The sequence below is a fragment of the Aphelocoma coerulescens genome, chromosome 1 (assembly GCF_041296385.1).
Source record: "Aphelocoma coerulescens isolate FSJ_1873_10779 chromosome 1, UR_Acoe_1.0, whole genome shotgun sequence".
NCBI classification, from domain to species: domain Eukaryota; kingdom Metazoa; phylum Chordata; class Aves; order Passeriformes; family Corvidae; genus Aphelocoma; species Aphelocoma coerulescens.
In genome coordinates this window covers 48,714,823-48,735,590 of record NC_091013.1, presented here as the reverse complement: position 1 = coordinate 48,735,590, position 20,768 = coordinate 48,714,823, and the positions used below count along the sequence as shown (strand labels likewise).

General features: G+C 43.0%; 1 protein-coding gene across 2 annotated transcripts; it reads right to left on the bottom strand.

Moving 5' to 3' along the window:
• Window positions 1-10,607: 10,607 nt before the first annotated feature.
• On the bottom strand, window positions 10,608-18,000 carry SPRY2 (sprouty RTK signaling antagonist 2). Of its 2 annotated transcripts, XM_069008502.1 has the most exons (3): window positions 17,171-18,000; window positions 14,381-14,470; window positions 10,608-13,282 (listed from the first exon to the last, which is right to left on the bottom strand). In XM_069008502.1, the coding sequence occupies exon 3, from the start codon at window positions 13,229-13,231 to the stop codon at window positions 12,296-12,298; it is 936 nt and encodes a 311-aa protein (XP_068864603.1). In that variant the 5' UTR covers window positions 13,232-13,282; window positions 14,381-14,470; window positions 17,171-18,000; the 3' UTR covers window positions 10,608-12,295. The 2 variants fall into 2 exon arrangements, with proteins under 2 accessions (XP_068864603.1, XP_068864594.1); XM_069008493.1 differs by lacking the exon at window positions 14,381-14,470.
• Window positions 18,001-20,768: the final 2,768 nt, after the last annotated feature.

Sequence of the window (20,768 nt, the reverse complement as noted above, 5' to 3'; positions counted from 1 at the left end):
TCCACTATTTCTTCCTCTCTGCAACCAGAAGGGCGGTCTCCTAAAATGCTCTGCCTGTCCTTCCTGCTTCTAGACCAAAAATCAAACAGATCCTGCTTGGGCAGTGAAGTGGTGAGTACCTGTAAAAACTCCTTGCAGCTGGTCAGGAGGACAAGAAATGTTTGCATTTATAAAAGCAAGGTCTCTTGCATTTTAAGACACAGATGTGAAATGCAAGGTGGTTAGTAACATTTTTGGAGGTGTTAACCAGAAGCTCAGGTGTTATCTTCTCTAGAGAAAATTGTTTGGGCAATGGTACTTATTTGCTTGTGTTTTTTAAACAAACATTTTTTACTTATCAAATATTAAAATCACAGTGGTAAGAGCATGACTGTAGCTTTTGACATGTATTGGTAGAGATGGTAAACATTTCCTTGGTAGCATGAATGACCAAACCACATGCACTGAAATTCCAGCAGCTGTGACCACATGAACATTTTACCTTGTGCTAATGATCGTGTGTGAGCAAGCAGTTGGTAAAAAACATACACTTTTTTTTCCCTTATGAGTGTGGACACAAAGACAACAGCTTTCTTCACCTAAGATAAATTAATTGAGCTGGCAGAACTAAATCATGGACTACTTCTTTCTTTTGGCCTCTTGAGAAAGGGCAAAAAATGAGAACTTCTAAGGTATCACAAATATGAAGGAGGAATTAATTTCCCTTCATCAAAGAAGTCTACAAATTATTTTGAAATCTTTTTAAAGCTGTGCAAATATGGTGGCAATCTAAGGAGGGAAGGTCAGTAGCCTCTCTGACTGAAACAGCAAAAGCTTGGTGATGAACAGCAACCAAAGCCCATCAGTTACCTGAAGGCCCTATGTTCTGTGGAAACCAGGCTCTCAGTCAAGTCTCAGGAGCCATTTCTTGTCCTTAAAATGAATTGAACTTTGGGTATGAGCTACAAACTCTCGTGGTTTTTAAACTGTATTACATTCCTTTTTTCAATTTATCTTCTTGCTTTTAACTGCACTCTAGATTAGGCTTATTTGCAAAATTATAAACCAAATGAAGTATAAAGGAACCAGGATATTGATTGTCATCACTTCATCTAATCTCTAATGTAATTCAAATGTTTTATGTAAAAAAATGGGAAATTTTTGTATAGGCCACTGGCATTACATAGGTCTCAGATTCTCATTCTTCTGCAATGTAGTCCATGGTGGGTGAAGTAGTCCACCCACTGTTACACTAAATAATAGCTTTCATAACTCCACATATAACTACAGGCTTTACGTGCTCAAGAGCTGTAGGTAGCTTTCTAGCACAATTACACCATTGACTTACTAAGCAGAGCTGATATTACCTGAAATTACAGGCCATTTCTGCTTCTGAATCTTTCAGAAATGTCAGAATTTTCCCCAAATGGCCCAGCCCAACAAAAAACAAAGACCACATTACACCAAAATGAAGGTTTCCATATCAGTAGGGCAGTCACAGTGGTTGTGCAGCTGTAAAGTCACAGCCCCCAGAGACACTGCCTCTCACTCATGTGAGCCTGCTCACTAACCTCCTTCCAAGGACCCAGGTTTTTCTGTCTCCTTATTTTTCATTTTGCATTTGTCAACATCCCACTATCCCCGTCAAGGAGGTAGAGGAGCTCCCTTTTGTTTGATGTGAGCTGAACGCCTGAGGGCACTGAAGGGGTTAAGTGGAGGAAATTCTTGTCAACTTCAATAGAGAATAAGGCATTTTAAAGGATTTTCTTTAAGAAGAACCCAGTATGTCTGACATCAGAGCCACAGCACATCACAGTGAAGGAGTAAAATTTCTACTTAAAGGGTTTTTTATACTTTCAGAGTGGAAAATATTCATATTGTGGTTTCACAGTAAAAATAAATTCTTCCATTCACAGCCAGCAACAGGTAGCTGAGGTTAGATCAAACCACTAGCTTACTAATGACTATGAATTGCTGTATCTATAGAAATGACCAGAATTCAAGGCAGCCTCTAAAATAACCCAGATGAATCATTCTTGAAAAATATTATTCACTCCATAATAAATAGACTCAGCATAAATGTCCACCACACAAAGCATGCTTTAAGTATTTTTTAAAAACTTAAAACACTGTTGCATGTAAATTGAAATGATAATTTTTTTACCTTTTGCAGGAGTTCTGCATTTTTCACAAGTCTGGGAACACTCAAGTGATTCCAGGATCCTAAAATTAAGTGACTGAATTGAAAGCATTCCTTTTGCACAAGCATCTTGAATGTAATAAAAAATAGCTCTTAAAGTATAACAAATAAGGAATCTGAACTGTCTTGAGTTATAGTGAAAACTGTTGTTCAACAATGATTCAGAAAGAAACAAAAAACTGATAAAATCTTAAGATTATTATTCTAATGTGCAACATGAGGTTTTTTGGTAGTAAGTTATTTGTCAAACACTGCTCGTGGAAATCAGCAGAACAACTCTGTCGTTAGTGGTGTCAGGTAGATTTACCCTACTTGTGAATCTGGGCCCCAGTTAAATTAACAAAAACCAAAACCTAAAACTCACAAACTCCCCACAACGACAGCAACCACTATCCTGCAATGCTGTCACATAGTTTTATATACAGGGTTATATTTTCGTATTTCATATCCCATGTTTTCTCATTAAGGCAAATCTATGGCCATAGGACTGGCAGACCCTAAGAGGTCTGAAGAAGACTGGGACTGTTAGAAAAGAAAGACTAAAACAAACAAACAATGGCAAAAAATCACTACCACCACAACAACATACCCACCCCAGCAAGGAAGCAAATACCAAAAGAGCACAAGACTTTAACTTCAACATTTTTTTGGTCTCTGGCATTTCCTTGTCCCAATAAACCTTATTGTACATCTCTGAAGTTGTTACCAAGGATGGCAGGTTGTTTTGTTTTTTTCATTGCCATGCATGATGTATCCTGCCTTCACCAGGGAAAAAAGAAAAAAAAAAAGACCAAACCAAAACCAACAAAAAACCATTGAAGAAAACAATAACTTTCATGCCCTCAACAGGCGATGTCTAAATCACATGTGGACAATTACAGGTTTAAGTCACTAAATTTACAAACTTAGAAATGAATGCTCTTTGTGTCTACTTAGTGTCTGTACTACTGTGGGACTTTCTCAGTAAAGTCCCACCAAACAGTAAACCTACCGGTCATCATTTCATGGCCATTGTTGCTCATGGTTGGTTTCTATACCACATCACATCTGTGCACTCATCCTTCTCTTTATCACTCATCCTCTGATGATGTCTTCTCCCAAAGAAGTTGTTCTGCATATCTGCATCTGCATGGGAGCTGCCTATCAGTTGCTTCAGGAATTGACAAAGGCTTTGAAAGTTGCCGTGTATTTATGATAAGCAAGAAGAAAACTATTTTCATCACTCATTTGTCACTGAAAGAACAAAGTGGAAACAAGCTGTTCTGTTTACTGGACCAACATGCTACGCCTGGGAGACTTCACTATACAGAGTACAGAGCAGGTGCACTCCACTCTACAGATGCTCTCTCTCAGGGTAAAAGAGGGGAGCACTGGTAACAGTGAAATATGGTAGTTCAATTCCTCATTTCCCCTAAGAAAAATGTATTTATGATGTGCATATATATGTACAGGAGATAGAATGTGCAATGTAGAAATGTAACTGTAACAATATTTTGCCCATCTTAATGGGCACATCGGATTAAAGCAATGCTAGTACACACAGACACTTCTGTCTGGGAGCAGCTCACTGTACTTAAGCATGTTTTCGCTCATGTAACCTCAGGTAGTGCTTAGAGCTGATTTAGTAACAGTCACAAAACACTGTGCAGATACTATTAGTGTGAATGAGCCTATTCCAATTAACCAGACTGTCAGCTAAACCAAATGAATACTCTCCCTAGACTTTTTTGCAAGAGCTGAGCTAAACTGAATTCCAACTGTTGCAGCTTCAGTACACAGGAATGGTTTGATAACAGTAAGCTGAAATAAAGGGAGAAAGTCTACATACAAGCTTTATCAGCACAAGTCTGTCAGCAAAAAGCCTAACAGGAATCTGCAGCACCCTTAATGGAATTAACCCCCAAAACAGAATATCTCTGCAAAATCCAACAGATTGGTGCCTAAAGGAAGCAACTACATATATCCTACAGCAGTGGTAGGAATAAATTATCTTAGTAGTAGAGTAAGTTAAGTAGGGATCAGAATGAAGGTTAAAAATCCTAAACTAAGATAACTATTCCTTGATTCAAAAGTGTGTGTCATGCAATTATAAACTTTTTTTATTCCCCTAGGCAGCTGGGATTTTCCCAGGATACCCATTCAAGTGAATGTTCAATCAGTACATATTCAGGAATTCACCTCTTGTCTATACAAAGTTTCAAGGAGGTCAAGGAGAATTTTGTCATTGCCTCCAGTGAGGCCAGGCATTTCACCCACCAATCTTGCAGCTAAAGTGAGGTCTTTGGATAAAAACTATGTGAAATGTAAACAGCACAAATCCTGGACACATTTAATAAACTGAACAAGATATCTTTCCATCTAATATTTCACTTAGCTTAATTTATCAGCTTAAAAAACAAAACAAAAAAAAGTTTACATTGATTCTTTTTCCTGAAGCAGAGATTTTTAGGGGTGAGTTGTGACAGTTCTTTTCTCTCCAGCCATGTCCTTCAGACTGCATGTATGCAGAAATATATTTTGCACACACTTGAAATATTTTAATAAGATCTGTCCTCTCACAGGCTAAGCTTAAGTGCAATACTTTACACACCAGTTTTTCTCTATGAAAGTCTGCAAAATCACTCAGCAATTGCAAGGTTCCATAAGCCACCCACTCTATAATCTGGGGGCTAAGACAGCACAGGGCTGAAAGGAATAAAGAAACAACATTTTCCATATCTTGGGAAAAGATGAAGCTGTAATTATTACCATGAGAGGAAACTATCTTTTGTGACTGTTTTCTTCAGAGATGTATGTAATTTTCAAAAGCAAGAAACAACATCTCAATTCATTCTTAAAAATCAAGTTCTGTGACATAATAAAGTTTACTTTTCAGTGAAGGAAAATATAGAAAAATGTCTGTTTTTATGACTAGTCAGTAGATGCTTAAAAAAAATGCCATTCCCCAAAACAAATAAAAAAATTGCAAGTTTAGATACAAAATATCAATATATAATTTTAGGTAACTACTTTGGACCCTGTGCCCCAGTCACTTAAGCTTTGCAAAATTCTAAAACCTTACCTATCCAACTGCTTTACTCCTCTGAGATAAAAAATTAAATAGTTTGCTTCTGTGCAATTTAGTTTCTACTTGGGGATTGGATTGTGTCATCTGGACTCATGAGAATGTCTGTCTTTTTGAGTCAATTTCCCTTGAGATGAGATTTGTGGGAGGGATCTCCTTCCTCCTGGACTGCAAATAAATGTGTACAAGAATGTTTCTGGGCACTATGTTCCAGCTGGCCCCAAAAGGATGGTGTCCATGCTGGGCAACTCCTTTAACCTCTAAAAGAAGGAGCTTCTGGCAACCTGACTTTTGGGAATGGCTCCTGAAATGTGGTAGGGAATAGCTTGGGAGAGCACTTTTTGGCACATGCTTAACTCACACCAGGCAAAGTCTTAACGCTTCACTAGTGTGGGCAATTGCAATCCATTGTCCAGGAGTATTTCCACCTACTGTCTGATTTATGAGTACAGAGGTGGCCAGAAGCAGCTTTGCGTACTTTCAGACTTTGTACTGCAATTGTGTGTGTGCAGGAGAGAACAGGTCAGGCACAGCCCTGACGGAAAGTTCACATTTTATACCACAACCCCTGCCTCCCCTCAGCCACAGATATTCCAGAATAACCCACACTTTTTTGGAAGTCTTTTTCTTCCACTTGGGATGAAGGGGTCTGAGGAGAGCCTTTCTCCCCAAGAACAGTACTGAGAGTAGTAGGCAGTGGGCAGTTAAGATAATCTTCATGTGTGGCTAGGGTTTTTTTTAATAATGGCTTTATGGGATCCTCATGTACTAGTTTTAAAGAATGAACACAATGCTTCTCCAAAAAAGAAAAGACACTGAGGCATAAAAACATATACATGATAAACAACTGCATAATCTCCATCTGCAGAGCAGCAGAGGTAGAAGAGAGTAAACCTACTGGTGAAAGGTACAATGCATTCTATGAGTTCTGCAAGAGGGCATTGATGCTCCTGCTTCACTTTACTATTTAATGCAGCTGCACTTAGGTTAAGTTCACAAAGTGAATTCTCAGTCCCTTAACTACTCTACTTACATATTTCATACTGCCATATACTTAGGGGAGTGAGTGTGAGGGGGGTGGGGAGAGTGGAGAAGGAATCACAAAACAGCACTCCATCAAATTAGCACTCTGTCTATGATAATTAAACAAAATTCATAAATAAAATAACCCAAAGCAAATAAAACTATTTCAAATTTTCCTCCTCTTTTCAATGCTTTATGAAAGAGAAATGAGAGGGAGGAAAAACTGTTCCCTTTGTGCATTTGACAGTTTACATACACCAACTTTTACATGTGTCTTACAAGAAACAACAACACTTTAAGTATCAGTAATTAATAAAATTAATAAAACTGCACTACAGAGGAAGCTGAAAAAGGTCTGAGTTGATTTTGAGACCTAAAGCGGAACTGTGTCTAATTATAGTAACAGTTTTAAGTATAACCAATTAGTGCAATTTACTTACAGTGCAACTAATTTTGAAACATGGATTGCTATAGACCTGATGTTTGCATTCATTTCTGAAGATGACAGTGGTAAGTTTGGTCGTTTAAAGATTTTCCATTTTGGTGTGGTTTTTTGACACACACTATAAGAGCATCAATACATTCTTTCATCAGTAAACACAGCAACAACCACACGATTTATGACTCATTCATATACACCGCTTCTTGATCAAAATAAAATGAGGGTAAAAAAGAAAAATGAAAAAAACTCCCTTTGTTCAAGGGGCTGTCTATGTCTGTAAGTTGGTGATGTGTCCCGATACACCCTTGTGTACTGGCTCAGACTCTCCAAGTGAAACCTGTGACTGCAACTCCTAAATGGCATCAAGTGCTATCTCTTGTAACATATCTTGGTGCACCAAGTGGTTTGGTAATTATACAGCAGTCTTTCAGGAAAGCAGAGCTCCTCTGATTATACAGTTCCTTACCTTTTAGAAACAGATTATCTCCTTTGGCAAGACCATTTTAAAATGTTACTTAAACCCCTAAGTTTTAAAATATCCATAAATAGTCCTACATAATAGCAGATTACATTGTCAAAGTTTCTGATTATTGGTAACTTCTACTGAAATGGAGCCAATCCATTTTAGTCTAGCAATTTGAACATTTTAGCCCTAAGCTTCTGTAATCAGCATGCACAGCTAAGTGAGAATAAAAAAAAAGTTTCTTACACCACATGTAAAGAGAAACTTTGTGTATGTAGCACTCATGTCCAAAGGTAACTATATTGACTCTCTCCTGAATAATCCCTGTGGCAGAGGAACAGCAGCAGTTCATGCTTTTTATGGTAGTAAGACCTCTGCCTCTTTCATCTGAAACACAGTGCTAGTGGGTTAAAACAAAGGGGAACTCTTTAAAGATACATAAAGCCTTCTTGAGTAATAAAAATCAGACCAAAACAATGAAAATAAGATGTTTTCTGAAATAGTGGATTCAATGTCACATGAATGGAAAAAAAACCTCATATTTCTGAAAATGCAGGGTAAGTGCAGCAAGGTAATCAGTTTTTAGACCTTGTCCTAAACTTTCAGGCACAGGATACTAATGAGAAAAGCATGTTTCATCCTCCTCTTTCCCCTTTTGTCCTATAACTGGCAGTAAACCTTAATGTATTATGGCTAGGAAAGGTCAAGGAAAGGGATAGGGACCAGAAAGAATAAATATGAAGAGAAATAATGAAGACTGACATGTAGGAGTCTCCACAGATTGAAACAGGAAATATTTTTGAAGTCAAAAGTACTATACATATCTGTATCACATATGCACATGTTTTTTGAGTCAAACTGTCCTGACTTCAATGAGACATTAATTTTTATTTGTAAGATTACAGTTTAAAATCAGATTGTATAAAGAGGAAAAAACCCAAGTACTTTCACTGGTAAGGATTTGGTGTGCTTTGTCACCTGCAATCCCACGTCTGGTGTGCTGTCTACGTGCAATCCCAACTGTAATTGTTTTATTTAAGATGACCCAATATGACAAATCTGTAATTTTCAGTAAGACGTCTACTCAGTACTATTCATACAGACACTACTCAATCGAGCGTGCTCTCACATTCAGCCAATTTCTTTCTGGGACTCTACTGCAGTGACTGATTGAGAAATTAGTCTCAGCAGATGAAATCATTGTTACTCGCTGTATCTGCGCCCATCTAGGAACACCTGAGACAAGACAGACTGTTCAAATCAGTCTTTCCCAACTCTTATTTCCTAAAAATATTTAAATGTTCCACTGTAGAACAGCAATGCATTCTGCTCGCTTCCTGCCACCTGAGAAAAAGCCCTGACTTGATTCATCACAAAAATTAACTATTTTGTATTTTGCCAGAGGTGAAAAGGGTAATACAGGCGATACTGTACATTTAAATGATAGTTTAGTCAGAAAGTGTAATAAATCTATTGTGCTAAGCATCATGACCACTTAACTACCGCACTTCTGCATTTGGAGAATTTTGGCTTTTGAAGACTGATTTGGTAAACCTGTTGAATATGCAAATACTCACCTGAATATGATCTCAAATCCTTTAGGAACACATTTAATTTTCATCTAAAGCACTATTTATTCTCCACTTGCATCCAAATCTCTTTTTTTTTTTTTTTTAACTGTTAGGATCCCTATCTCAAAAAAGAAATCAAGTTTCAAACCATTAAAGAGCAAAGTAATAAAAAAATCTTGAGGCTCTTAATAGAGGAATTTCTAAATTTCTCTAAATTTGATGTATTTATTTGTAGCTCACATCACAGAGAAAAATAAATTGAAAAAATGCTACTTGTTTCCATTGTTACTAGAGTCAACTGTCAGTCCAATCCTTCAAGTCTCTATACTTCAAACAAACCTTACAGAATCTGTAACTTAAGAGATCAAAACTCTAGAGCAACAACACAACAAATAGAGCAATAATAGGGTTTTGCTCTCTTCACTGCAGTCTAAAATTAAAGTTCTTTATGATGTATATCAAGCATGATTTTCATGGTTATCCTCAAAACCTGTGTATGGAAAATTTTCCTTACTTGGACCTCCACTTTCCTATCTCAAAGGATAAAGTAGGCATGCTTTAATAACATTATCTCAATCCACTCTAAAAGCCCTCTTAATTCTTATTAAAACAATCTAATCTGCTTGAGGCAAGATTTTGGTTTTATTTAGAATACTAAACCTTATCTAATTAAGTGCAATATTAGGATATTAACTAATATACACAAGCCAGCTTTTAAGAGTCCAGTGGGCACACACGCCAATCCATACTAACCGAAGCCTAGACCCCAGTGCCAGTTAGCCCAACAGTCTACACTTCCCTACATCCCTGCTCCCAAGAGTCATGCATGCAATCCAATTCCTGGTAATGGGCTTACCTGGGGTGAAGGGGATCCACTATTTTATCCTCATTAAGAACCAAGTGGAAGATGACAACCATTGCTCAGTGTTTACATCAGCTTCAAATTTCACTGTCAACAGGACGACTTTTCCCTTAGAACCTAACTAGGCAGACAGAGAACTTACTATACTGCAAAAAGAAAACACACCCACAATTTTAGTATTGGATTTTAGCTAGTAGGACTTCTGAGTTGCACCCTCTTTGACTGCTGTACTGCTTAGCCATCCCACAGTTTTCCAGTTTCACCTTCAGCTTTCTGTAGAATTGTCTTCAACTGAAACATAAATCATTGAAAACACAGGGCTTGCCTTCAGTTTTGTCAAGTTCATCAATACAGTGAAAACACTGGATTTACTGTCTACTGGAAACAGTGGGATTTGGGGTTTACAACAAAGAGCCTAAAGGCCAAAGATTCCCCCCGTGTTTGTTTTTATCAGCAAGACTAGCCCAGGACAGTTTAGGCATAAGCACCTAACCTAGTTCCAGAACCACATTCAGTGAATGGAAACACATGATGGTCATCAACCCCTTCAAGAACAAAATTGCTGAAAAACCCCATAATTAAATAATAAAAATCTCTGTTTATCAGCAGCCAAGCAGAATCTCACATATATACTCCAATACTCAGTTACAGTATACTGATGTGCTTTAAATATGGACAAATTACTCGTGTAACATAAGCTACCTTCTTTCTGGCAAATATAGAAATATTCAGAAAGCTAAATATATAGGGTTTGTCTTTGTATACCAAAGTATCCAGCCAGCTGGTGCAGAGAGGAAAGAAAACCAGCTTACATTTTTCACCAGAGGGGTAAGGAAAAAAAAAAAAAAGAGAAAGAGAACAAGCACTTTTTAATTTCACTTGATGATTGATAACCAATACGTGCAAACACACAGTTAAGATTTTTGAGTACTACAGACCTATGTAGAATCATCCAAACACCAGATCTGAGACGAAAACTAAGGGGCAAAAAGACAAGACCATTTACTCAATGCTCTGGTTTTCAACTTTTAGTGAGTTCTTAATTTATTGGTAATAACTTGTTTTTCTTGGAGAGGATTCAGAAAAGGCTGAGAGACTTTTTTAAGCGTCAGCTTAAAAATACTTACAACTATCCTTAAATGCCAGCTTAAGAAATGTATAAATAAAATTGAACATTAAGACCTCTAACCTTGGAGAGACATAGTCAGAACAGGAAATGATAGTTTGTTAATAAAGAAAGGTAAATCATTCTCTAGGCTTCCGGTGGGAAACTTGGCAGGGAAAGGATTTTGACCTCAGTGGAAGGTAACTGCCACAAATGACAAATCAAGCAACTTTCTTCTTACAAGTGAGGCAAATGTTTGACATAAGGCTGGACTGCATTCAGATCTATCATCCCCTGTGGCATATTCTTCTACCTTTAACAAATAATCCTGCAAGCTTTTTGCATTGACCATATTAATTACCCTTTCTTTTTCCTCCTCTCTCTCACTGAGTAAACTCATGCAAGCCCAACATTTTTTTTGAATGATTACTTATTTCCTATTTGAAGCACAAAAGCTCATCACTTACAGAATAGGTCAAGCTTTCAGTGCCTATTAGTCCTAGTCTGGAATGAATTAATGCATTTTCCTATGTTCATTTTCCTTCTCTGTTGTAGGAACAGTATATGGGACATTTGTGCAAAGGAAGGGTACAAAAATCCTGCATTGTTTTCAGGTGAAGAAGTAATCAACAACAAAAGAATACACTTAAAAAATCTCATTTTGGTTTCCTATTAGGCTCACTGTGTCTGTAGCACTGTGAAGTTTGCAGTTCCAAGTTTGCAAACTGAAGTTTGCAGTATCAATTCTCCCAACTCAAAACAATAAATTGGGGGGAAAAAATGACAAGTAGCCCAGTTTAATTTCAAACGTTAATATATTTTCTATTTTATAGTGAACATATGCATCGTTCACCCCTTATTTGCAGCAACTATGACGTCCTCATAAAAAGGGGTGACATTTGTAAGATGCCTCTTAAAATAAATATTTCTTTTTATAAAATAATAAAACTTCAAATAAATATTCTTTACACTAAACAATATGTTGAAAAAATTAGAAAATAAAGGCTGAATTTTACTGTAACTGTACAATATACATGAAGTCCAAAGGGAAATCAGAGTCTTGTAATAGAAGGTTTCCGTAAGACAAAATACAATCTAAAAACATACTGATTGATTCACATTCTTCCGAATGTACAACATATTAGTATAATATTTTGTGACTGTGCCATGTCTTATGACAGCACTTACTTTTCACAGTTGAAAATATTATTGTATATACAAAAATATAGCACATTATCTCTGGCAGAAAACAATGAAAAAAAAAAGGAGTCATTTGCTAATTTACAAATTTTGCAAGTACTATTCACAAACAATAGAGTTGCCTAGGAGTGTCTGTGTTGCTTTAGCTTATGCAATATGTGGGTCACAATGTACTGCATCCCTTTTTTTTCCCCTGTATGCCACTAGCTGGATTCTAACAAGCGTATCAGTTAAGATGGCACACACACAGAAAAGCATTTCACTGCAAACAGCAAAGTACATCCCCAACCCTTCCACTACAGTGCCAAGACCATAGCTGCTTAGTTGGTTGCATATGTACGTTAAAATAATAATCCTTGTTACTTTAGTATTTCTGGCTAGTGATGCTATGTTGGCTTTTCAAAGTTCCTGGGGGGGACACTGGGAACTTTGCAGCAAACGGTGTTGGAGTGTTTACAGCGGCACCCAGGCCGATTTACCCGGTCGTAACAGCCCTGGCACAACTTAAGGCAACCCTTGGCTGGTAGGTAACACCACAAGCAAGGCAGAAAGAGGGACACTACACCCATGGCGGACCACCTAGTGCAGCAATGTGACTGACTGCAGGAACAGGGGTTGTCAGCACAGTTGTCCTCGTCATCATTAGAGCAGTGATAGAAGAGGCCCTTCACACAGCAAACGCAAGTCCCGTAATCAACCACGTTCTGGGCTGAGCAAAGACACTGCTTGTCACAGATCCAACACGAGGGGAGGGTCCTTGGATAAGTGCACTCCTTACACTTACACTTTCCACAGTCCTCACACCTGTAGCTGTGTGCTCCCAAGTCTTCTTTGCTCAGTGGCTTCAGCTCACTTGACTTAAGCTCAGACTTGGGCTGCATTCGGACTATCCCATCAGCAACTGGCCCCGAAGATGATCCTAGAAGTCTTTGTTCTGACGAATTACTGCTTGTACTTGTCCTTGTACTGCTCCGTGAACCTGTGCTGACTGTGCTGATGGATCGGGACAGAGGTGCTCGAGGAGATGTGTGCATTTGTGTGTGCTGGATCCGGCTAAAATGACGATGCTCAGGCAAGCCATGGGGCCTTTCATTTTTGGGCTGGGTTGTTACCCGAGGAGAAGACTTGACCCCCGGCCGTGGAGCCACCATAGGTCCCTCTGTGTACTCATTCGTGTTTCGGATGGCTCTGATCTGGTCCAACGACAGGACGTGAACCTGCTGCATCAGGACATCCCGCAGGTCGGGCTCCCCGTGCGGCCTCCCACTGTCACGCCGAGCCTGTAGTAAGGGCTGCGACCCACTGCCGTGCTGAGTCTCCATCAGTGCCCGGAAGCTTGCTCACCCCGGCAGGCTTAGAACACATCTGAAATCCTGGAGCAACAAAGAGAGGATTCACTATTGCAACACATCTCATGCTCTCTCCAGCAGCCTTTCAAGCCTGCAGGACCCCACAGCACCACACACCATCAAGTAATGCATCAGCCATTAAAAAAAGGAGTTACATCTGGGACACGCACAGTCAGCTGAGTGCACTTCCCTTGGGCTGTTCTGCCTACTGCTGTGAAGAGCTTAAGGGGGTTCTTTCCTAGGACCATGCAGCTTAACTTGTGGCTCTAGAAAGTCTAGGTATTATTCCTGCTAACTAAGGCTTCCCAGGCCATCTTCTGGTTAGACCATGGCCTTTAAAGTGATTACATTTCAGCCACTTGAAGTGACGCTTCTTTTCACATCACACTACTGAAAGCCTTATATTAAAAAAAAAAAAAACCAAAACACTACCTTGCAAGTATTCAGCAAGTGTAATGTGACCTGCTGATGACAGACATATAATTCTCCAATTTTGTTTAAAACTGGATAATATTTTGGTAGGCTAGTCTCTTTACACATTAAACTTTACATGATGTAAATAGGAAATTTTAGTTTAATACCAATGGTCCCAAGAAAAACACTAAATAGCAATAAAATGTTTGAGGTTAGACATTAAATGAGTTAGTGCTACCAAAAACTTCAACAGCACAAGTAAAAATATCTCTCTCCAGTATTTTAGTGTGTGTCATACTGGTGCACACAACTGTGATTGTTATTTTAAGACTCAATACTATAAAAGCAGTGTCACCACAGTTGTTTGGGGTTTTTTTTTAATGTATAAAAAACTCCATAGACTACATTTCAAACTGTAAATATTACCAAGAGTGGCTTGTGGGACAGAGGCATGCATAATATAATCAAATAATGCCAGCATCCAAGAAGTCTACTTGATTGTGAATATTCCTTTAAAGGGTCATTAACTACAAAGTAGAAATGCAGACTTTAGAATTTAAATGAAAACCCAGTAAAAGACACATAAGATGAGAATTTGTAAATAACTTCCACACTCAAACATGCACAAGTTTCAAGTACTGCCCTCTAAATTAGTTAATATTTGTTCTGCCTTTATCATATTTTAAAGTGGCTCCAAAATCCAATTACCTATACAGAAATCCAGAACAATATTTTACAATTAAAACCCAAGCAGGAACCAAACTTCTTACAAGGACCACACAATGTCTTCAATTATACCTAGAAAGAGCACCATAGTGTTACTCTGTACACATCAGTTACCAACAATAATACTGTACTGCAGTATAATAAAATATAGCCAAACAGTTTAACAATGAGTATCTCAAGACACTTGTCTTTATTCTAACATCAATGCAAAACATTAACCTTTTAACTGCTGGCTCCCTTCCTTCAAGAGGCTTTTCTTAAAATAAAAAATGAAAAAAATATATATACATCTGTACAAACAAATCTCTAACTTTTAAGAGTGACCACCTTTTTTAAATATTGCCAAATCCTGGTTTTGGACACAGGATGTATGTCACGGTGTGCATTCCCCCCAATTCCCCCTAGCTCCCTCTCTCCCCCAAAAAAAGTCTCGCAAACTTGTCTTGAAGCATTGCTTATGTTTTTTTTTACAAATTAAAACCTCTGCCATATCACAAGTTTCAACCAACAGCCTAAGTAGATGTTCCCCTCATCTGAAACTATCTGGAGATAAAATATAATAAAAAGTAAAATGCTTTCCCCATCCTTGAGAGGAATCGGCAGCCCTCTCTGCCCTCCAGGTCCAGGTTTCCACCAGCCCCAGCCAGCCAAGAGGGTACGCCGGATCAACCCCTGCCTCTCCAGAAATGACAACCCACTGCAAAAGCAAAGCTGACCCTGACCTGAAGGCGCTTCAGACGACCCCGGGCTCGGTGGCGGAGCCCCCCTCAGACGCCTAGGTGGGAGCTGAAAGAGCAGCCTCCGGTCTCCGCTTCCCTCCCCACCTCCGGCTCCATCCCGGGCGGGGGGCGCGCAGCAGGTGGGAGGCGACGGCCCCTCGCCCGCCGGAGAGTGCAGACAACCTGGAGATAACCAGGAGACATCCTCTGGGCTGGGAGGTGGGAGGGAGCTGCTTCAGCCGCCTTATCAGAAAGTCAAACCCATGTTTCCTTTTAACTCTTCCCCCCTGCCCTCCCCCAGGAGATGCTAAAGGAGCTTCCCCTCCCGGGAAGTGGCAGGCGCCCTGCAGACGGTGCAGACAACACCTCCGGGACAGCTGGGCAAAAGGCAGATTACCCCCTCTCGCTTTGCCCTAAGCACCCATTCAACTTCACAAAGCCAGCCGCTGGAAAAGCTCCTCTTATTTTACGCATATTCTGCAAATTGCCTGACCTTCAGCCCGCCCCGCTCCGCCCCAGCCCGGAGGGACCCAGAAGGCATTTTCAGTGGGGCATCAGGCCGAGCCGGGTGCTCCCCGCTTTTTCTCCCCTTGGTCGATCCGCTAACAGGACAGGACGCAAAGGACCAGCACATTTATTTGCAAACCTACATTTGCCTGAAAATCCTTACGGGAGGGCACGTCTCTCCCTCCTCTGACCTAGTACTTCTCCCCTTTGCATCCGCCAAGAGCAGAGAAGCAGATTTGTGTGTGTATGTGTGTGATAACACGATTCCCCACTTCTAAGAGCCAAAGTCCACTCTCACCGAGCTCAAGTGCCAGGATTGCTAACTTTTCTTAGCTGGGCTTGGCAAAAGGGTGAGCGAAGGGGACGGGCTTCGCGTTCGGCACATGTGGGGAGGTTTAAAACACGAGGGGCTTCTTGCATGCTGTGGAAAAAACCCGTGTACCGCTGGCCGGGGAAAGGCGAAGCCTAAGCGAGAGAAGTCCTCTGCCCGTGAATTTCTGTTTTGTGGCCGGAGCCTGTGCAAGGCACCCCCACCCCCATTCCCACCGCACACACACCAACCACCTCCTCTTCTTTCAAAGTGCTTTGAAACCCCCATTAAGGGCCGAGTGTGTGATCAGACTATGGATTAGGGCAAAAGGGACTTTACCATCGGGGTGGGGCAAAGTGACACACAAATAGCTTGCTGAAAACACCAGCAGCTTTTTTTTTTTTTTTTAATGGGGGAAGGGGGGTTGTTACGAAGTAAACCCACAAAAAAAAAAAAAAAAATATGGCTTTTCCTTCCCCTCCACTCATGCCCTCTGCATAGAAGAACCTAGGGAAGGATTTTCCTCGTCTTACAGATCGAATTAATTTCATCACAGAAGTATCTAAGCGTACACACTCACCCACACACATATATATTTCTACCAGACGTGCACTCACTTCCGAATCGCACGGATCTCCTGACGCCACTACAGACAGGCGTAAATCATGCACTGAAAGGCGGGTTGCTCCTTCTCCCCCAAGACCGGGGGACAAACAGCCCCGACGCTCGCCAGCCCCGCTGCGCCCTCCCTTCACCTCCCCCCGGGGCTTGTCGGAACCCCACGCGTGCCCAGCGAGGCAGGAGCGCGCAGGACCTCCCGTGCCCGGCTCCCCGCAGCAGCCAGAACACGCCGCAGTTGTGGCTCCTTCGAGCGCACCGCCCGCCCCACTCGCAGCCCCCGCAGGCATTCCGGGGCTCCCGCGGAGCCCTCCGCCCCCCGCGCAGCCTTCCGCGCCCCCGGGGCACCCCGGCGGGGCACAAACGCGGCGCAGCCCGCAAACCCCAGCGGAGCTCCCCCCACCCCTCCCCGGAGAGAAACCGCTCCGAAATCCCACCTCCAGCTCCTCTCCGAGAAAGGAAGGAGAAGGGAAGGGGGGGAGAGGGAGAACCTGTACGAATGGAAAAGGGATCGGCCTCAAACATTTCCACGAGTTTTCTTGGAGCAACCAAGGTTGGGGGGGGGGAGGGAGTAGGTTACTGAAAAGCTTGTTTTGCAAAGAAGGAAAAGGCTCTCACCGTGATCGCGGCGCTGCACCAAACCCCTCTCTCTCTTGTATTTTCTTCTTCCTGCGGTTTGCAAATAAATCCAGCCCTAAAGCAAAAAGAAAGAGTCTTTTCCAAACTCTGCTTTAGTCCAGCTTGCAAATTAGAGTAAGAATGATCACCATGTAAAAAAAAAAAAGTCCAGAGCAAAGTTAGGTGCCTCTCCCCAGATCGATTATAAATACGTGTGTGCGTGTATATACTATAATAATAATCAAAACACCTCTCCGGATCGGGGTGGGTTTTCTTTTCTCTTAAAAAGAGATCACTCAGTCTTACACACACACTTTCCTTTTTTCCTCCTCAATGAACAAGAGGCCGAATCGCCAACACCAAGTCACTTTTTCTGTTGCTGTTGCAAATTGATCAAGAGGAAAGGGAAAAGCCAAAGAAAACAAAATAAAGTGGATCTAAAATAAAATCCCAGAGCTTTCTTCCACTGAGCTCCTCCAAAAAAGCAGCTTGTGCAATGTAGCCGTTCTGCTGAGAAGCTGCTTGCTGCAGGCTCCTCTCCCCTCTCTCCCTCTTAGCTTTCTCGCTCCCTCTGCGAGCGTGTGTGTGTTGCAGGCAGTTCTGTGGTTTGCAATCGGGGGGGTGTTTTGGGAGCGCAGCGGATTTGTGGTGGTGGTTGTTGTTGTGTGTTTGGAGGAGGTGGAGGAGGAGGAGGAGGAAGATTTGAGATCTGAGCTGTAGGGGCTCGGCGTTTTTCTGCTCGCTCGCTCTCTCCCTCTCTCTCTTTTTCTTTCCGGAGGAGGTAGGGTGATCTCTCTGCAAAAGCAGCAGTAAATGGCGTCATGTGGATCTGAGGAGGAACAGAGCAGTTGTTGTCCCAGAGGATATATCGCATCCGGTCCCAGCTCATTGGCTCTGCGGGGCTACATTCACTGGCGCTCCCAGCGCCCTGCCAGCACTCTGAGCTGCGGGAGGCATTCAAAAGGGCAGCGCTGCCGCCGCCGAGCCAGCCCGGCGGCCCCGGCCCGTCCGCGGCGCTCCCCGCGCTGCGCGGGGCGAGCGGCAGCCCCGTTCCCGGGGCCTGGCCGCAGCCTGTGCTCACGGGAGGCTGCTCCGTGCGCGGTCTCACGCCGCTCGGGGCTGCTTTTGTGCTCGTGTATTTACTAGAGGCAGGCGGCGATAGGTTTGCAGAGAAACCGAGGGGAACTCGCTTCTCGCGGGGAGGAAGGCGCACGCTCCCCACCGCTGCGGGCTTTCGGGAGACCCGTGTCCAACTGCTCCCTATTGCCTCCCACCCGTTTCTCTTAACCGAGTGGAATAAAAGTTTACACTTTCTGCCCCTCCCCTCCCCCCCCTTCGCCCTTTCCAGCCGCCGGTCGCCGGCCGCGCAGAGAGCAGGAAGGGTGATTACTTGGGGCATTGTCCCGCGGATTAATGGGATTAGGCGGCGCGGAGGGCGCCCCCGTGCCCAGGCGGGAGCGTGGAGCGGGGCCCGCGGGGCGCGGAGCGGGGGGCAGGTCCCCGCGCCTCGGGCGCCTGTCCCCGGAGTGCGCCGCGTCCCTGGCACCAGCGGGGTCCCTTCGCCTATGCAGGGGGGGGGTGCGGAGGAGTTAAAAAACCCCTGCAAACTCCCCCCACCCCCCTTAATTTCAGTCAGTTGCCATTCGTGAGGGGGACACGGTCTGCGAGCAGCTCGCGAACGTGACTCTTCTGGGCGTTTCCTGACACGGCCACAGCTCGGTCCCTTTGGTACGAGCTGGAAGCACTGGCGGGGCCACTGTGGCTGGTTGGACGCGGGCATCTTGCGCCGACACGGATCTGTACGCGCACCCCCGTGCCCAGGCAGGCATGCACCGAGCACGAGTGTTCCCGTGTCACGTGTGGCACTGCCTAAAATACACACCGTGTGTAAGGCGGTAATCGCTGCGCTATTCAGAAGGACAACCCTCGGTGCAAAGCCCCAACCAGCCCTCTACTACTCGAGGCGATTTCGCAGGCACTTCCTCTCCTACACCTGCTGGTCACCGCTCTGTGGAGGGGGTGGTCATTCCCCATAAAAACGTGTAATAAGGAGGGCTGTGTCTCCCACGGACGGCCTTCGGGTTTTCGTGGTTTTATATGCAAGTATCCGTTCTTCCACAATAGTATTCGGAACCTGCAAACTATTTTCCATACTTAGTTGACAGTAAGGTCAGCCGGAGTTAAACGGGGCTCGCTTCTTTCCTTTCAGGCGGGTTCCATCGCTCCCTAGCCCACACAGAACACCTGCAGCCCGTCCGTCCGTCCCCTCCCCACCCTGTTCGACCCCCGGCCCCGCAGACGGAGCGCTCTCCCGCCGGGGAGGGGGCTACTCCTCCGCTGCAGCCGCAGCCCGGTGAGGCTGGGTTATCCTCGGGGCTCCGCGGAGCGGCGGCGGCGCGGGCGCTCTCCCCGCCAGAGGGAGCGCGGCGCCGGGGCGGGGGGCGGCGGGTCAGGGCGGCTCCGCAGGGGCAGCAGCCCCGGCGCCGGGCAGCGCCGGAGGGAGCCTTCCCTGAGCTTCCCCGCGGGAGGGGGCGCCCAGCGGCCTAGCGTCTCCATGAGGATGCGCCAGGCAGCGTACATGAGCATCCTCGGAGATGTGCCCCGTGTGCAGGCTGCGCGCTCTGTGTCAGCCAGGCAATCCACGGTGTTCAGCTGTGAGAGCAAGTATGGGTTAAAAATATCCGGGAAAGAGAAAACACGATATTCCCCTCACTGTAGAAAGACAAAAATCACTTCCTCCCACACAGCAAAGTCAAAAATAGGTTAAGAATTCGTTGTGCAAACCTATACACATGGGAAAGGTCTGTTAAATTATTTATGGTCGTTTATACTGAGTACATAAATAGTATTTTAAACTGGAAAGTTCATAACACCATTTTAAAATCTGTCGATCAGTAGTGCAATCACCGATTTCCACGCCAGTTCTCAACTACAGGTGTATACACTTAATATAGAGAGTAGTCTCAAAGACAGATCTGAAAGCAGTGAAGCTATTTTTATTCACAGAGCCAGTCATGCGTGCAAAATGGTGAAACATCAATGTCTTATAGCTCAAAAAAAAGAAAAAAAAAGCGCCAAAAATAAAGCCAGCAAAACCCCCAAGAATACAGCATCCTAGTACTGATGAGTTTGAAAGAGAAGCCTTAAACCTGCAAAGATCTGTGCACTAACTGGCGCAAAGGTGCTCAATAAACAGTGCACAAATCTGCAAAAATTAAGTGTGCTCTATTTTGTGCGTGTGCTGTGTGTTCATGTTGGAACCTCGACGCTGATTTCTCAGATTTTTAATCTGATGGTACCTTGGAACCAGCTTTTGGAGGACTTCATGTATCACTCACATTTCACATTTGTCATAGAGAGTGGCTTAATGCATGTGATTATGTTTCCCCTAGTGGTTTGCTCTAACCACTGCATGGTGGGGGTTTTCTGGTTGGTTTTTTTTTGTTTGTTTTTTTTTTTTTTTTTTTTTTTTGCTTTTAACCCAAGCAGACATTGTTTGTTGAGATGAAGTTCTTGAGTTTATTCTCAGCAGAGAAATGTAACTGCTGTACATATATATCTATCTATTTGTGTACACACCAATATACACATACATTTA

Bases quoted from the DNA above. Each gene is read 5' to 3' on its own strand.
- SPRY2 (XM_069008502.1), bottom strand. From the start codon at position 13,231: ATGGAGACTCAGCACGGCAGTGGGTCGCAGCCCTTACTACAGGCTCGG.